Source organism: Chelonia mydas, chromosome 14, assembly GCF_015237465.2.
Source record: "Chelonia mydas isolate rCheMyd1 chromosome 14, rCheMyd1.pri.v2, whole genome shotgun sequence".
Taxonomy (NCBI): Eukaryota; Metazoa; Chordata; order Testudines; family Cheloniidae; genus Chelonia; species Chelonia mydas.
Window position 1 is genome coordinate 27,248,806 of NC_051254.2, and position 17,223 is coordinate 27,266,028.

Sequence of the window (17,223 nt, forward strand, 5' to 3'; positions counted from 1 at the left end):
CACCCAGGGGCAGGGGGCTCTGCTGGACCCCGGTCAGAGAGCCCTCTACCGGGACGTCATGCAGGAGAACTATGAGACGGTGACTTTGCTGGGTAAAGGATTCCTGTTTCATCACCTATTAGAAGCCATGGGGTCTGCCTCTCTGGATCTGGTCAGGTTCTTCCCTGGTCAGTTGTATTAGGGGAGGAGGGTCGCATAGTGCACAGCTCCAGTGTGAGAGAGACTTGCATCTCCATACGCCATTCAAGGGAACAAGGGAGTCAGAAATGTAATGGATATGCTAATTCACCCCATCTCTCCAGCTGTCAAGTCACAATGAAGAGAAACCCTAGAAATGCCTTGACTGTGGGAAAAGATTCTGTTTCAGTGCAAACCTTCTTACACATTGGAGAACCCACACAGGAGAGAAGTCCTATAAATGCTTAGACTGTGGGAAAAGCTTAAGTGAGAAGTTAAACTTTATTAAGCACCCAAGACTGCACACAGGAGAGAAACCCTATAAATACCTTGAGTGTGGAATAAGTTTAAGCAAATTTCATCCCTTATTCAACATGGACGAATCCACATGGGAGAGAGACCCTATAAATGCCAAGAGTGTGGGGAAGGTTTTATTGAAAGTTCATCCCATTCTAAAAATGGAAGAATCCACACAGGTGAAAGATCCTATAAATGCCTTGAATGCGGAAAAAGTTTAAGTTTGAAATCAACCATTAATACACATCAGAAAACTCTCACAGGAGAGAAACCCCATAAATGCTGGGACTATGGGAAAAGCATCATTCAAGAACCTGTGGCAGTGGATTGCCCAGTATTACTCCATGAGAGTTTCATGGAGATCTCTGAGGCAGATTCTCATGAAGTGTGGGAGTCCATCAACACCGTTCTGCCGCTCTTCCTAGGCATGTGGTGATAAGCGCATCGCACAGATGCAAGGCAGCCTTCTGCATATCTCTCCCGCAAGCTCAGTGCACAGACACAAGACGGCCTTCTCCAGCCCTCCTCCCCTCCAACAACTCACTTCAGCGATTCCCAAAATCAAAACCACTTACCAGGGGCCTCCTGTCCTGTTTCCGCTTTGCCAAACTCCGACTGCTGTGACTGGCTAGCCTCCTCCTGGGTAGAGAAGAGCTCCTGGCTGCATGCATCTGTGAACACAAAGTCATCCTCTGTCTCTGGGTCCCCCTCCCCCTCCATATCCCCATCCACGATTTCCTCCTTCTGGTTCAGTCCACTCTCAATGGTCCCCTGAGCCACCGAAGTATCCACGGTGGTTTCTGTGGTGGAGGTGGGGTCACCGCCGAGTATCATATCCAGCTCTGTGTAGTACCGGCAGCTCGTGGGCACAGCAACGGAGCGGCAGTTTGCCTCCCGCTCCTTGAGGTAGGCGTTCCGCAGCTCCTTCACTTTGACCCTGCATTCCAACGTGTCCCGGTCATGGCCCCTTTCCATCATGAAGCGTGATATCTGTCCGAAGGTATCATAATTCCTGCAGCTGGAGCGGAGCAGAGACTGGACAGTCTCCTCTCCCCAAATGCCGATGAGATCCAGCAGCTCGGCATTGCTCCAAGCGGGGGATCACCTGGTGCGTGGAGTAGGCCTGGTCACTTGCAAAGAGGTGCTGAGACCTCTTTGCATCACTGAGCAAACAGGAAGGAGACTTTCAAAATTCCCAAGGAATTTAGAGGTTGGGGCTGACGGTTGGTCACCTGAGGGCAGGACAGTAGAGTTCAAACCGATGACCAGAGAGGCGAGAACAGGCGTTATGGGACACCTCCCAGAGGCCAATCGCAGCGCTGTAATCGACCAGGGTGTCTACACTGGCACCGCGGCACTGTAGCCCTGGCGCAGAAAGCTGTACGCCTCTCATCGGGGGTAGTTTTCATACAGCGGTACAACAGCGCAGTTTCTGCACACAAAGTGGCTTGGCAGTGTGTGCACCTCCGGAGTTTCACCGCAGAAAGCTGTTTTATTGTGCAGAAACTTGCTAGTGTAGACAGAGCCTCAGTGCTCACTTCAACAAAGGTCAGTTTCTTGCTCTTCTAGCTCTCTGTGCCCCACCCCCCAACCTCAAGATTTTTGATTACATGCTGCCGGCAATACTGCCTTGGCAGTGATCAGTTCCTGTTTTCAGGCCTGGCTTCTCCAGCAAAGGCTCGAAGGACGTAAACATAAAAATGAACGTTCTAATTTGTCTCTTTAGTTCACCTCCGACTCGGGGGGGGGGGGGGGGGCTGTGCTCATTTGCTGCTTGGGCCTACAGCCTGGCTCCATGCGCATTCCCACACCTTGCCGTCTTTGTCTATTTCCTTTTCTGTTAACCATGCTAAATTAGGGGGCTTTCCATGGGTAGCGGATAGAGATTTAAGGTCTGAATTCTCAGTGGCACAGTCCCGCCAATCCCAAACCTTTAAAAATCATGAGTCAGGACCCCCAGAATTACGTGATTGCCTTTTATGAGACATAAAAATAATAATAAATGTTGAGTTCTTTCTATTTGCATTCTGGTTTCTCAGACCTTTAGGCTTCACTCGGATCACATTTTTAAGTTTTTCTCTGCAACCAAGAGAGCTAGCAACTTCCTTTGTTTAGGAAATGAAAGCCAAGAGTCTCACCTCATCACATGCTTCCAGGAGCTGGGGCTTTAACAAACCCACCAAATATCATAAGACTTATTGTAAAATCATGAGTGTTGGTGACACTGTGGCCCCTTTACACTGAGCCAGAGCAGCGTTAGTGTAAATGAGAATCAGGCCTTTGAAACATTGATTCCAGCTAAACCAAGTTTTTGGCCAGTGGATTTAATATGACTAGACTTGGAAGGGTTAGATTATAGCAGCAGATGTCTGTAATCATTGATTTCACTTTGCACACACAAACTGATGAAAAAAATTTCCATTGACGATCATTTAAATTTACAAATAGGGACAGTAAGAAAAATGCTGCATGAGAACTTATTAGAGTTTGATTTAAGGATGTTTACTTAGTATATTTTGACATGTGATGCTGACAATTTGTGTTTTAATGGTTACAAAGTTTTCACTTGTTGAATCTTAGTATCTACTGCCATTAAATAATTATTGCGTGACCAAAATATTGTCTGACCCCCCTCCCCATAAATTCCCACAAATGTGAACATTTAAATTGATAAAAACTGTGAAAGTTGAAATAGATAAATATAAAAAAATACTTAAAAATAAATTGTATCTGTCAAAATGATATATTAAATCAAATGAATTCTGCCCAAGCCTAAATATCACTCGTTAGTTCTGCAAGCTCGTCAGGACAGGTGGATGGATTCTGATGTCCATGTGAAGCCCCAGTGACCCTCCACACCAGCACAGGGGGCTGATTGCAGGACCAGAGCCCTAGAGGGGTACATTTTTCATGAAAGCCTCCAGGGCGGTAGTGTTACCAGTTGGGAGTTGGCTCTTTCCAATTCAGCAAACAGAGTGAATCAGTTCCAGGAAGGGAAACACCACCTTGCTGCTGCAGGCGGGGCATTGTGTGAACTCAGGAAATTGAAACTTACCCTGGTACTCTGCCCAGAGGGAGCCATGGCTGCAGAGAACCCCATGGAAAGTCTCCAGGAGGAAGCGACATGTCCCATCTGTCTGGAGTATTTCACACACCCTGTCACTCTGGAGTGTGGGCACAATTTCTGCCAAGCCTGCATCAGCCAGTGCTGGGTGGGATCCAACACAGCTGCCTCCTGCCCTCAGTGCAGAGAAACTGTGCAACAGAAAAACCTCAGGCCCAACAGGCAGCTGGCAAATGTCGTAGAAATCGCCAAACGGCTGAGTTTACAGGCAGCAAAAGGAGCAGGAGGGGACGGGGTGTGTGAGAGACACCAGGAGGCTCTGAAACTGTTCTGTGAAGAGGATCAAACCCCCATCTGTGTGATCTGCAGAGAGTCCCGGGCTCACAGAGCTCACAGGGTGGTTCCCATAGAGGAGGCTGCCCAGGAGTACAAGGTAGGGAATTGCTGTCAAGTTTAATGGGTAATAACTTTGGATTTTAATTACAGGCTAATTTCACTGAAAGTTACCTGGCACTGGTGTGACACATCATTCAGCTCTGTAAAGCCGTCATTGTACGGGAGATGCTATAACAAAATAAATGATCAGCTAGCATGGGAAGAAAGGCAAAAAATGAAGTCTTTAAAGATATCAGATTTGGGAAACTTTTCTCTAAGATTTTCAATTCTTTTCAAAACACCTTCCACTGTTAATTGAAGCTGTTAATTGATCAGTGAGGTTTAAATCACAAGAGCTGCAGGCCAGGCTATGTGAGTGTGTTACCTTCAGCCTGGAAAAGGGAAATTACAAGCTGTTGTTACAGATTTATTTAATAGAATTTATTATTATTATCTTTATTTGCATCACAGTAGCCCTAATAGACCAAAAATGAGATCTGGGCCCTGCACAAAACACAGTGAGGGACAATCCCTGCCCTGAGCAGTTTACAGTCTAAGTAAGCAAGACAAACAAAGGGTGTTAAGGGAAACTGAGGCACAAAGAGAAGCAGTGAGTTTCCCAGGGTCACCCAGCATGTCAGTGGCCAAGCTCGGCATAGAACCCAGCTCTCCCCTGTCCCAGTCCATGGCCCGAACCAGTAGGCCATGCTGCCACCTCAGCATCAGCCCCCTGTGAAGAAGTTTGTCCATCAGGAGGGAAAGACTCCTCGATAAAGGTCCCAGGCCCAGCAGGGAGATGGGGTTTCTCACTGGGATTCTGAACTCCTGTGTTGCTCCATCAGGGGTTAAACTCTGATGCCAGCCTGTACTAGAGGAGATCACTGTGCTAAACACTGGGTGGACCCCAAACACCTTGAATCCACCCACAAAAGGGCTCCAGACAGCGCAGGGCTGTGCCAAATACCATGGGGATTAGAGTGGATTGTAGCAAATAACTCCTTGGCGGTGCTGACCTGTGTCAATCTGAACTGTACTAGTGTGTATGTGGGCAAGGACCAGCCAAAGGGGTTCCATTAGCCCCACCTGCAGCCTTTGGAAATCTCCCAGAATCCACTGCTTCTGGGACCTTTACCAGGGAATGGTACCTACCCAGAAGACATGGCCTCTGAAAAGGTTTAGGACAGCACTCGGGCAATCCCCAGCTGTTCTTCATACAAATCAGCATTTCTCATTAGGGTGGCCAGAGATACACCCCCAGAATACGGGACATCCCCACGCCTGCCTGCATGGGCCCACCCTGCCTTTGTCATTCTGCATGGAGGTGCCCCCCTGCTGGTGTCCTGCATGCGTCCTCAGTTTCCTCCCGGGGCCGGATTTCCCATTAGCGCAGTAGGCATGTGCCTAGGGGCACGAGCATTCTAGGGGCACCTAAAATTTCAAATGTTGCTGCTTCCGGGTCCCAGAAGGGGGTGGGGCCAGCTGAGGGAGAGACGGCCCCACGCAACCCTGCTGGAGGGCTCCTCGCTCAGCCCTGCAGACACCTCCCATTAGGGCCGGTGAGTAGGGGCAGGGCACAGGAGAGTTGGGTGTCTGGGAGGGTTTGTGGAGTGGCTCTGTGCAGTGAGGGGGTGGGGAGGGCTAGGCAGTGAGGTGGCAGTGGGGGGTCTGTGGGGGGCACTGGGAAGTCGTAGAGGGGCTGTGCAGGGGGCACTGGGGTGCCCAAACATTAAAAGTGGTGGTATCCCTACTTCCCACGGGGGTCAGGAGCTCGGAGCCGCTGCAGGCGGTGGGGGTACTCTGCAGCTTCCAGATGCCACAGGCAGCAGGGGACCCTAGAGCTCCGAGTCCCTGCAGGCAGGGGAAGGGAGCTCGGACACAGGGCCCCACAACTGCCCAGCTACGGGGGCGGTGTGGGGACCCTGCCGGGAGCACGCAAGCTGTAAATCCAGCTCTGTTTCCTCCTCTCTCTCATTTTCACCGGACAAAGCCACGTCCAGTGCTAAGTCCCTATGGACAGGAATAGTGCTCCACCAAACTGGGACTGCACAGCTTCAGACCAGACGAATGGCCTCCCGATGTCTCATGGGGTTTGCCCTGGGGTTTAGACCAGCTCTGCCCAACCAGTGCAATCCCCAGGTCTTCAGGGCTGAAATCCCAGCCCATATTTAAACCCTGGTGGCTTCTGGGATTTGTATCACTTTGTTCATTAAGCCTTCTCGAACACAGGTTTATTGATCCATCCCTAAGTGACTCCAGAGTCCTGTTACGCGCTACACTACTAATCTATTCATAAATACCAAAAAGGCTTGGTTACAAATGAGATCTCTCTCTAATTAAAAAAAAATTGAACCTGAATTGCTCACAAGTCTGAATACGACACACTCCCAGTCTCCACTGAGAAGGTTTCATCTCCTTGGTGGTCCTGATGTCACAAAGTGATTAGAACCAACCAATCTGAGGGTTTGGATGGAAAAACACCCAGCTCCACACCCTTCTCAACCCTCCAAATAAAACCTCCCAAATCATTTCTGTTTCTTCAGGAAAAAATCCAGGCCCAATTGAAGGCTCTGAGGGAAGAGCGAGAAAAGCTGCTGGGATTGAAAGTGACTGGAAAGGGGAAAAGCCGGGAGTATCTGGTAGGTGCCTGTTATTAACCAGCAGGGACTGGCAGTGGGAGGTCTGTTTGGAGGCAGATTCCTCTTTGGCCCTGATGAACATTGACGTGTGTGTGTTTCCCTATGATCGTGGATTCCTGGGTTAGATTCATGTCTAGACAAGCCCTAAGCTTCCATTTCAGTTAATGAGTGAATGTCTAGCCCTTGTGGCTTTCATAGAAATCCCCACAAGTGAACTGAATGTCACATATGAAGTGGTGTCCACTGTGTCTGGTGATTGCTTGGCATTGTTAAAATGTTTGTTTAACTCCCCTGGCATGTCTGTCAGTGTAGTGCTGAGTCCTGCCACCTGCTGCTGTGGGTCGGAGTTCTCAGAGACCATGAATAACAGAATATGCTAACGTGACAGACATGGAAACATCCCTTTCAGAGGTACGGGGCCAAAGGGGAAGGTGTGAGAGAATCCTCTGCCTAGTACCCATAGGGTAGAGTCAAATGTCAGAAATCTTAAGATTTTCAACAAAGTTCTCCCTCCCGCACACTCAGCTCTCCATGAAAGGGCCCCAGGCTCCATCCATGTCCCTGACTAGCCCTTTCCCTATTTTTATACAGAAACAAACACAAACCGAGAGGCAGAAGATTGTGTCTGAATTTCAGCAACTGCGGTGGTTCCTGGAGGAACAAGAGCGACTCCTGTTGTCCCAGCTGGAGAAGTTGGACAAGGAGATTGTGAGGATACAAAATGAAAATTTCAGTAAATGCTCAGAAGAGATTTCCCGCCTCAGTGAGCTGATCAGTGAGATGGAGGGGAAGTGTCAGAAGCCAACGAGTGAATTCTTGCAAGTGAGACTGAGTGAGAAACAGAGATGCCGACTCTGTGGCTCCATGGCTGGAGCACCCATGTAAAAAAATTAGCAGGTGCTTAGCACCCACCGGCAGCCAGCTCCCCTCCCTCCCAGCGCCTCCTGTCTGCCACAATCAGCTGTTCCGCAGTGTGCAGGAGGTGCTGGGAGGGAGGAGGAGGATCGGGAATAGGGTGTGCTTGGGGGAGGGCGCAGAAAGAGGCGGGGAAGGGGCAGGGTGGGGGCAGAGTGGGAGCAGGAAGAGGAGGGGCAGGGGTGTGGCATTGGGGGAAGGGGTGGAGTGGGGGCAGGGTCTGGGGTTGAGCACCCCCAGGGACAATTGGAAGCCGGTGCCTGTGGTTAGAAACATCCCAGAACCCCACACAGGGAAGGGCGGGCTTCTGAATTGTAAGAACTAAAGTCCAGCAGTCGGAAACCTCAGTGTAACTTGGCGTGTGCATTCCTGTTCTTTGGAGCATTACAGACACATTGATCGGGGGGAGGGATAGCTCAGTGGTTTGAGCATTGGCCTGCTAAACCCAGGGTTGTGAGTTCAATCCTTGAGGGGGCCATAGGGATCTGGGGCAAAAATTGGGGATTGGTCCTGCTTTGAGCTGGGGGTTGGACTAGATGACCTCCTGAGGTCCCTTCCAACCCTGATATTCTATGATTCTATATTAGAGATGGAAAAGTCCCATTAGCTCAGGGAATCCATGGCCTGGGGTCAGGGCAGGGCCTCTCTTCCCCATATTTGAAGAATCCCTTCCCTGGGATCCCCTGTGTGTGCGTGTCAGATGGGACTGAAATTCCCTCTCTCTCTCTCTCCTATAGGATGTCAGAAGCATCTTGAGCAGGTACGTGGCTCTCTCTCCCTCCCCCTCACATTTCACAACACTGGGAAAGAGCTCGGTGGTGATGTTAGTGTGACTTTCTATACCTTGGGGGAGCACTCTGTAACCCCAGAGTCCTCATTTACATATAATTGTGATATTGCACATAAAGCATGCCACGTGAGGTATCACGGGAAAGGTTATGATCTGCTGAAACCCACTGTGCCATCTAAATGTGTATATCATCAATACATATGAAATTATGAGAATGTGTTGTATGCTTGTCACTAAAATATGCTGTGGGTTTGGGAGGCACCCAGATACTAGCTATCCAGAGAGAATGACAAGGGAGGTAACCAACACCTGGGTATGTACTGAACAGACACCACCAGACATTATCCAGCAAGGGAGCTACAATGCAATGACTCACTTGCATAAGGCCACACCAAGGCAATTGCTCAGCCTTGCCTGTGGACTCAGCAATGCCCACCAGAGACATGCCTGGACTTGTGTTCTCCAAGCACATGGGCTAAGGGTGTAAAACAGAACACAGGGGGCCCATGCTTGGCCTTTCTCCTGCCTCCACCTATGCTGCAAGCAACCAAGACATTGAGAAGGCTTAAGACTCCAACAGAGCAGGCTGGCCCAGATTTTAAGGGTGAAATCTGTGTACTATGAATTCCAATATCCAGTGGGGTGAGAAAAAATGCTTAATCTAGATGTTGCCCAGTCTAATAGTGTTGAGAGTTTAGACTGCGTGCTTATATTTTATTGTATTTTGGTAACTAACTCTCACTTTTTTTGTCTATCACTTATAGTCACTTAAAATCTATCTTTTGTAGTCAATAAACTTCTTTTACTGGTTATCTCTACCAGTGAGTTTGTGTGAAGTGTGTGGTAAATCTGCTCAGGTTTTGCAAAGGCTGGTGTATATCGGCTTTCCATTGATGAAGTGGTGAACCAAATAATAAATTAGACGGTATAGTCCTGACGTACAGTGCTGGGTGCTGGAATCTGGGATATGGGGTGGGGGAATTTGGCTGGTGCTTTTCTCTGTGTGATTTGTGAGTGGCCCTGGGAGCATTCAGGCAATCTAGCTGGGTGTGGAGCTCCGCATGCTGCTGTGCTGAGTGATAACAACGCCTGGAGGGGCTTGCTGCTTGTCACGAGCAAGGCATTGTGAGAGACAGCCCAGGCTGGAGAGAATTAAGGGGGTGCAGCAGTCTCACAGTCCCAGGCTGTACCCCGGGGAGCCCATCACAGTTAGTACCACATCTCCCCAGGGCTCTACAACAGAATGTGTGGTGAAGGTCACATGTTGGATACAAACCTCTCTGATCAACTTCATCCTGAGGTTCTCACCTTTGTAAAGAAGACTCTGGAATTATCCATTCAGTGAGGAAGACTGACCTCAAGTATTTCCTAGAGGCTGCCTCAGGATTGTGGGGATGGAATATGGACCTGTCACTGCTGGAGCACTGGTTACCATTCAGCCCAGGGCAGCAGTGGTCAAGAGTCTTCCCCACCTGAGAACTGTTTGGAGACCTGTGTGGAATGAACTGGGGAGTGGGGAGTTGGTGTCTCAGTCTAGTTCCTAATGGGCGGATTTCTACAGCACTTTACCTGGGAACCTGCTGTCCCTCAGAGCATGGAGGCCATGGAGTGAATTGGCCATAGGGACTCAATTCCCTTTTTATCCTCAGAGCAGGTCTCTCCAGGCCAGAGTTGAAGAAGATTAATGGGTCCTTGGAGGGGAATGTTGCACCTGTTCTGAGGCTGGGAGAAGTAGAGGAATTCTAACTCCAGGCCCATTAGAGTGGCGACTCACCAGCAAGAATTTATAATGAGTCACGAAATGAAATATAATCATATGAAATTGTTTCTCTCCAGGTGTGAGAAGGGGAAGTTCCAGCAGCCGGAGGAGATTTCTCCTGACCTGGAAGAGCGAGTCAGTGGTTTCTCCCAGAAAACTATTGCGCTATCGGAGGCTCTAAGAAAGTTCAAAGGTACCTAGAAGGGATCTAGGGATGGGAAACTGGGATCAGTGTCTGAGAGTGTTGGAGGCGAATGGCACTGGTCTATTGGTTCATAATTAGATTATGCATCTATTTAATTGTTGGGTGAGAATGCCACACACTTGGGGTGCAAGTCACTCAGGTTGATTAATTCAACCCCTTATTTGTTCCAAAAGCATGTCTTGCCATTACAATTACTATTCAAGTAAGAAATGACAGACATACTGAAAGAAATACTGCCCAGTTACCTTCTTCAGGGGCATAGGCAGGTCATGATACATTTCTCCTATGATGCTCCGTCTGCCCTTTACAATGTCTTACGTGTTACACGCATCCAAATTATATATTTATTAGTTCTTTTCCAATCCCCTTTGTGTGTTATTAATAGTATCTTGTATAACTCATACACTACACATGCATGAACTTTCTAATTGGCAGGGCTTTTGCTGTCCAAGCTATTTTCAAGTTATTCTCTTTTCTGATTCGTTCATTATCACTCAGTACACAGTGACCTGCACAGGTCACTTTGACCCTTTTCTCCACATGGGGGTTTTTGGACTTTGTTAACTGCTCCTTGGCAGTATGTTTTGGTGCCTGTTGTCTTTAAGCACCTTGTGTGGTCAAAACATCTCTTTGTCCCACTAAGTAACTTATGAACACATCACTTAATAACAAGGTCACTTAAGGCAACATTTCCCTTATGTCAAGCAAACGACTCACCAGGCCAAAGCCAAGTCAGTCAGTATAAACGCACAATCTCTGTCTGTCCAAACTTATGCATAAGAAATGATCCTTGGTACCAATTCTCAATACTTAATCTAATAACTAGTGGAAAGCAGATACTTTGAGCCGATGTAGCAGAGCCCCAGGCATCAGGATGTCTCACAATAATTTCATGACTTACCAAAGGTCACAGCATTAAAGCTCACAATCACAAAATGGCCGAATTTGGGGTACCTGAGTTTCTCTCTCCCCACTAGAGAGCTGCAGGGCAGGTGCTCCAGAGCCGTGCAGCCTCCACAGCTGCAGGGGGAGTCAGTGGGAGCTGCAGGTGCCCAACCCCTATGAGAACCAGGCCCCTAAAGGTCGGCACCCAAAATCTAGAACCTAAATAAAAGGCCACTTGTTAAATCTGGACCCAGCCCATCACTGGGCTCTGGTCTCGTACGGCAGCTAGTCTGGGCACATGGGCTGGGGGGAAGGAGAAAGCCCCTCCCCCACGGTGAGGGATCCCTCCAGCACAGCAGCCTCTGGTGCCTCCTCCCCAGCAGCTGCAGGCACAAGGCGTGTTCCTGAGAGGGCTGGGAATGGGGTGGGGGTGGTGAGGGCGGGTGGAAGAGGGAGGGGGGTGGAGCAGGGACAGAGGGACATGGGCCATGTAAAGCTGGGCCTCAGACTCTCTGCACACTGGCCAAGACACACGGGGGCCACTGTCATAGGGATGTAACTGTGGCTGGCTTCCGAACTTCCTCAGCCTGGGCGAAGGTCTGCACCTGGCCCTGCAGCCACTGAACAGCGGAGTCACAAATGGCCCCTCTCCTCTCTCCTTTTTCCGGTACAGGGGTGAATCTGGCTCATGGAGTCAACCTTCTCCCTGCCTCAATGTTCACGTGGATAAAATGATTTTATTATGATGCATATTTCTGCCTATGGAGGACGAGGGCCCCATGGTGCTGCTCTTTGTAGAGACGCTGAGTAAACAGACCCAACAGCTCACAAACAGAGCCAGGAGTTCACAAACTCTGAACATCCCATTAGTGTCAAAGGGACCAAAGTGGGCAAAGTTACTTTTATGTCAAATTCTTTGTATGATCTGGGTCTAGGTTACAACGAAAGGCAGCAACTGGAGTCTGAACCGGGGGGAGGGGGTGATGAGGCGGGAAAAGTAAATCGCATTTACAGATTTTGTATCCTGGGATGGTTGTGAGGCTTCATGGATGTTGGCTCCATTGCTGGGAGATGCCTGAAGAGAGAGGAAATAGAAGGCTTCCGACCTTTTTATATTAATTACCTGAGTGTTTCTCTGTCATGATGAAAACACAGGTCTACGAGTTGAGAGTGGGGATGCTGTTATAATATGAAAGCCTGAAATCTCACCTCTCTTATCCTTTCCCCTCCAGACACTCTGCTGTCTGCACTGGAGACAAAAAGAGGGAAATACCTACAAGCACACAGACAGGGTGAGTTTGCAGGTGGAGATTGTCTTTAACTTGAGAGAAAATTCCAGTGAAAACATCTTCATGAGATGGTAGCTAAAGTCATCAACCAAACCAACAGCAACCATGACACACACAGCCCTAAAAATAACCCATTGAACAGTGAGGAGATCCAGGGGCCAGGCCATACCACTTTTAGAAGTGGGATGGTCAGGCCCCCCTACTTTTTAACATGGGCATAGTTTGGGAGCAGGCAGGGGCGGATTTAGAGTTAGTGGGTCCCTGTGTGAAGCTTCATTTTCGCCCCCCCCCCCCCCCGCCCCATCCTCGGGACCCAGCCAAGAAAAAGATCATTCTCTCTTATCTCCCCCCTGTTTTTCATTCTTTTTTTCTTCGTCTTCCTCCTATATTATAAGTAATAGGAAGTAAAGGAAAATAAAGTGAGGTACCTTGACTGGGGCAGGGGTTGGGATGCAGAGGTCAGGCTCTGGGAGGGAGTTTGAGGGCTGGGTGTGAGCTCTGGGTTGGGGCAGGGAGTTGGGGTGCAGGAGGGGGTGAGGGGTTCAGGCTTTGGGAGAAAGTTTGGGTGCGAGCTCTGGGCTGGGGCAGGGGGTTGGGGTGCGGGAGGGGGGCAGGGGGGCTTCGTTTATCTCAGGCGGCACGGCTCCAAAAGCGACTGGCACACCCCTCTGGCAGCGGCTCCTTGGCGGGGGGGCAGGGGTGTTTGCACGGCGCTGCCTGCAGGCACCACCCCTGCAGCTCCATTTGGCCGCAGTTCCCGGCCAATGGAAGCTGCGGAGTCGGCGCTCGGGGCGGGGGCAACGCGCGGATACACCCCTCTCCCCCAGGGGCTGCAGGGACAGCGGCGCGGTGTGGAGGGAGGGAGGCAGAGCCGGCAGGGAGCCGCCTTAGCCCTGCTGCGCTGCTGATGGCACGTCCCTGTGCACCCCTTGGGGGAAGGGAGGCAGTGGGTCAGGCAGCGCTTGGAGCCACCTCCCGCCCTGCCAGGGGTGCGGAGAGACGTGCCAGCAGCCGGCCACTTCCAGGAGCAGCACGGGGCCACTGCCTGCCTGAGCTCTGCTGCGTTGCCGCATTTTGGGAGCCCCCCTGTCGTTGGGGGCCCCGGGCCACCGCACGGTGTGTTTAATGGTAAATCCGCTCCTGGGGGCAGGGGGCCATGTTGCCCCCACAAACCGCAAGCCTTGGGCAGGCCTGGAGCTTCACAGCCAGGGGCTGTGCTTTGTGGCATGGCAGCTGATCAGCTTCCCCCCATGAAGTGCAGCCCCTGCCCGCGGCACCAGCCTCTGTCCGGTCCTGGCCCCTCTCAGTGGCTCCACCCCTGCTCCTCTTCCCCCAAGACCCTGCCCCCTGGTTAGGCCGGGAGCTAGAACTGGGCTGTCACCCAAGGAGCCCGGGCCGCACTGGGGAGCCCTGGCCCGTCCACCCGCCCTGGGTGGCGCACTCCAGGGAGCGGGGACATGGGCCGGGGACTGCTCTCAGGCCCCCTGGACCTCGGCCCAGGGCAGGTGGAGGGTCAGGGGCTCTCCACAGTGGCCCAGGCTCCCAACCTGGTCTGGGGGCGGGATGTCGGTGGGGTGGGGCCAAGGAGGGGGTGGGGCCACAGGCTGCAGGACCTGTTACCCCCCACCCCCAATTCTACCAAGGTTCAGGAACTGGGAAGATCCCAAGCTGACATCACACAAAAAATCCTGACATCAAGGTTAGTGCTGAGTTCATGTCCACGCTGATGAACAGAAACACTCTCACTGAGCAGCACCCAGACAGAGCTCTCTGCCCTGAGGCTAACACATCCCTCTGCTTTACTCCAGTGCAGGGAGTCTCCCTATTGCTCTTCTCCAACATCCTGCCTTTCCTCTGGGCAGGACTGGGCTCTCCCATTAGAGCTGCTCACTGCTTCCTGGATTGGGGAGGTGCTCTCCCTCCGACGCTGCCAGCTCCTCCTTTCTCTTTGGGCTGGGGATGGGGCTACCCCATCTAATGCCACCTCCTACTCACTGGTGTTAAGCAGCTCTTCCCCAATGCTGCATCTTCCTCTCTGGTTCCCTGCGTGGGAGTGGAGGCTGCATTAGGAGAGGGAGCTTCCCTCTCAGGTTTAAAGCTGGTACCTGCCTGTTCTGCTCCCTTCTCAATCAAAGCTTCTGACATCTTCCTGTCTATATCTGTGCCGCTGGGAATGGAGCAGCCCCAGAATGGGAAGCTGGGAGCTGAAGCCTCTGCAATAAATGAGAAACTAGTGAAGTGGGTCCCATTACAAAGACAGGTTTCAGAGTAGCGGCCGTGTTAGTCTGTATCCGCAAAAAGAACAGGAGTACTTGTGGCACCTTAGAGACTAACAAATTTATTAGAGCATAAGCTTTCATGGGCTACAGCCCACTTCATCCGATGAAGTGGGCTGTAGCCCATGAAAGCTTATGCTTTAATAAATTTGTTAGTCTCTAAGGTGCCACAAGTACTCCTGTTCTTATTACAGAGACAGGGGAACTGCAGTGACATCTCTGCTCAGTCTCGGGTGCTCAAGACAGATCCAGGACTGACCCAGCCAGAACGGTGCTGCTGGGGAGTGTGAGAAATGATCCCAGCCTCCCCCAGGGCTGAGCTCTGCCCCTAATGCTCTGATTCTCTCTCTGTCTCCCCAGCGAATGTGACTCTGGATCCAGACACGGCTCATCCCCAACTTGTCCTGTCTGAGGATCGGAAAAGTGTGAGATGGGGAGACACACGGCAGGATCTGCCCGACAACCCTGAGAGATTTGACACTGAGCCCTGGGTGCTGGGCTGTGAGGGATTCACCTCAGGGAGACATTGCTGGGAGGTGGAGGTGGAGGGTGGGCGATACTGGGCTGTGGGGGTGGCCAGAGAGACTGTGGGGAAAAAGGGACGGATCAGCCATGGCCATGAGGGGGGGATCTGGGCTGTGGAGCAGTGGCTGTGTCAGTTCCGGGTTCTTACCTCCCCTGTGACCCCCCTGCCCCTGAGCTGGGCCCCCAGCAGGATCCGGGTTTGTCTGGACTGTGACCGGGGCCAGGTGACATTTATTGATGCTGGTGACGAGGCCCCGATCTTCACTTTCCCGCCGGGCTCCGTCCCTGGGGAGAGAATCCGCCCCTGCCTCCGGGTGTGGAGATCCCGGCTTAGACTGTGTCCCTGAGACACCCGGGGGCAGGGGGAATATTCCACTGGGGACCCTGAGATCAGCCTCTCTAGCCTCACACACCCTAGTCTCTATGACCCTGGAGGTTGCTTCTGACCTCAACTCTGTGCAGCCTCCGGACTGTCAAACCATAGAGAGCAGAGAGTGAGCGGGGTAGAGAAGCCAAACTTATCACTGCCCCAGGGACTGTGCAGCCTGTTTGTCACTGTCCTCTATGATCTAGGAGGACTCTGGGGATCCTGGGTCAGACAGTGCCACTGAGGGGGGAAGGGGGGTGAACAGGCCACTGGGAATGAAACAATGGGCTTTTCTAGCCACAGTCACCCTAGCCCCTGTCGCCTGGAGGACTCCTGTCTTCCCAGCCATCTGGCCTCTTAGCTCAGTGACCCCTGGAAGCTCTTCCCCCATCCCTCTGTGCAGAATCAGGGATGAGACGGGGAGGGGGAAGTACCCTGGAGCTGCAGGAGGAGCAGAGGCGCCCTGAGGGGCAGATGTGGGGGCTGCAGGGGCAGAACTGAGGGAGGGGCTGGGGGCAGAAGTGATGTGGGGTTGGGGGTAGAATTGACAGCTGGGCTGGGGACAGGCAGATGTGGGGATGGCAGGGACACAGAGTTAATTGGTGTTTGGGGAGAAGCTGGAGACTCCGCACCAGCAGGGATACTAGCAGAGGGAGAGTCAGGGACTGGGGAGTGTGCATTCATCCCAGTATCCAGTAGAAATGAATGGCTAGCATAGACACATCCTACACTGATAGAGAGGCAGTAGTTAGGGCAACAAAGAATTCTTCCCTTGACCTATCTGCGTCTATATTGGGGTTAGATGGACCTAACTACATCACACAGGGTGTGACATTTTTCACAGCTCTGGGTGATGTAGCTAGACTGACCTAAGGTTTGGGTGTGGACTAGGCCTCAGGATGAATTATGGTGTGTCTACCCTACAGTGGCTAGAGTGGCACAGCTACAATGCTACAGCTGTGTGCCTGAAGTGCCCTAGTGTAGATGCTTCCTACATTGACAGAAGTGTTTTTTCCATCGCTCTAGTTAATCCCACTTTCTGCGAGGCCACAGCCCGGTCAGCAGTGGAATTCCATTGTCTGCACCAGGGGTTAGGTTGATCTAGCCGTGGCACTCGGAGCACACAATGTTTCCCAGCCCTGAATAAAGTCACCAGGTTGAATGTAGAGCAGGCAGCCTTGTGTGCGTGAGGCAGAAAGCCAAGAGAAGCAGTCGGGAGTGTGATCCCGGGAGGAAACGGAGAGACAGAGCTTGCTTCAGGCACAGGGTTCCCTAGAAACGCAGACGTGGAGTTCTGAGTAAGGAAACTGCGGGCTGCTGTTTGTTTGTACCGGGCACAGGCATGTGTGGACATTGTTTGTAAATAATAAAGATTGCACCAAAGAAATACCTGACTCCTATAATCAGTTTCTCCTCCCAATGGAAGAACCTAGCAAGGCCCCAAACACTGGCTGACCGCTGAGGTCAAAGGAGCGATGGTACAACCTGGGTCAGAATCTAGACCCGTGGAGGCAAATGCGTTGGTGGGAAACATTTGCGGGGAGCTTCAGCAGCAAAGAGCCTGTGCAGAGGGGCAGATTGCTGCTCATTGTGGACTTCAGCATGTCCAGCTTTGTGTGCTGAGCAGTCCCCATTGTCCCATCTCTCCGGCCTGACACTCCTC

At 51.5% G+C, this 17,223-nt stretch overlaps 1 protein-coding gene across 2 annotated transcripts; it reads left to right on the plus strand.

The window, feature by feature from the left end:
- LOC102937225 (zinc finger protein RFP) lies at positions 1-16,947 on the plus strand. 2 transcript variants are annotated; one of them, XM_027832412.3, is made up of 7 exons: positions 1-3,971; positions 6,454-6,549; positions 7,141-7,257; positions 8,202-8,224; positions 10,091-10,206; positions 12,336-12,395; positions 15,029-16,947. In XM_027832412.3, the coding sequence occupies exons 1-7, from the start codon at positions 3,555-3,557 to the stop codon at positions 15,538-15,540; spliced, it is 1,341 nt and encodes a 446-aa protein (XP_027688213.2). In that variant the 5' UTR covers positions 1-3,554; the 3' UTR covers positions 15,541-16,947. The 2 variants fall into 2 exon arrangements, with proteins under 2 accessions (XP_027688213.2, XP_027688212.2); XM_027832411.3 differs by having other exon boundaries at positions 20-3,971; positions 7,141-7,371.
- Positions 16,948-17,223: the final 276 nt, after the last annotated feature.

What these genes read in the sequence shown, in the direction of transcription:
- LOC102937225 (XM_027832411.3), top strand. Translation starts at nt 3,555, where the DNA reads ATGGCTGCAGAGAACCCCATGGAAAGTCTCCAGGAGGAAGCGACATGT. An exon ending in GTCAGAAGCATCTTGAGCAG is followed by an intron (nt 8,225 to 10,090) that starts GTACGTGGCTCT and finishes GTTTCTCTCCAG; the next exon opens with GTGTGAGAAGGGGAAGTTCC. An exon ending in GGCTCTAAGAAAGTTCAAAG is followed by an intron (nt 10,207 to 12,335) that starts GTACCTAGAAGG and finishes TTTCCCCTCCAG; the next exon opens with ACACTCTGCTGTCTGCACTG.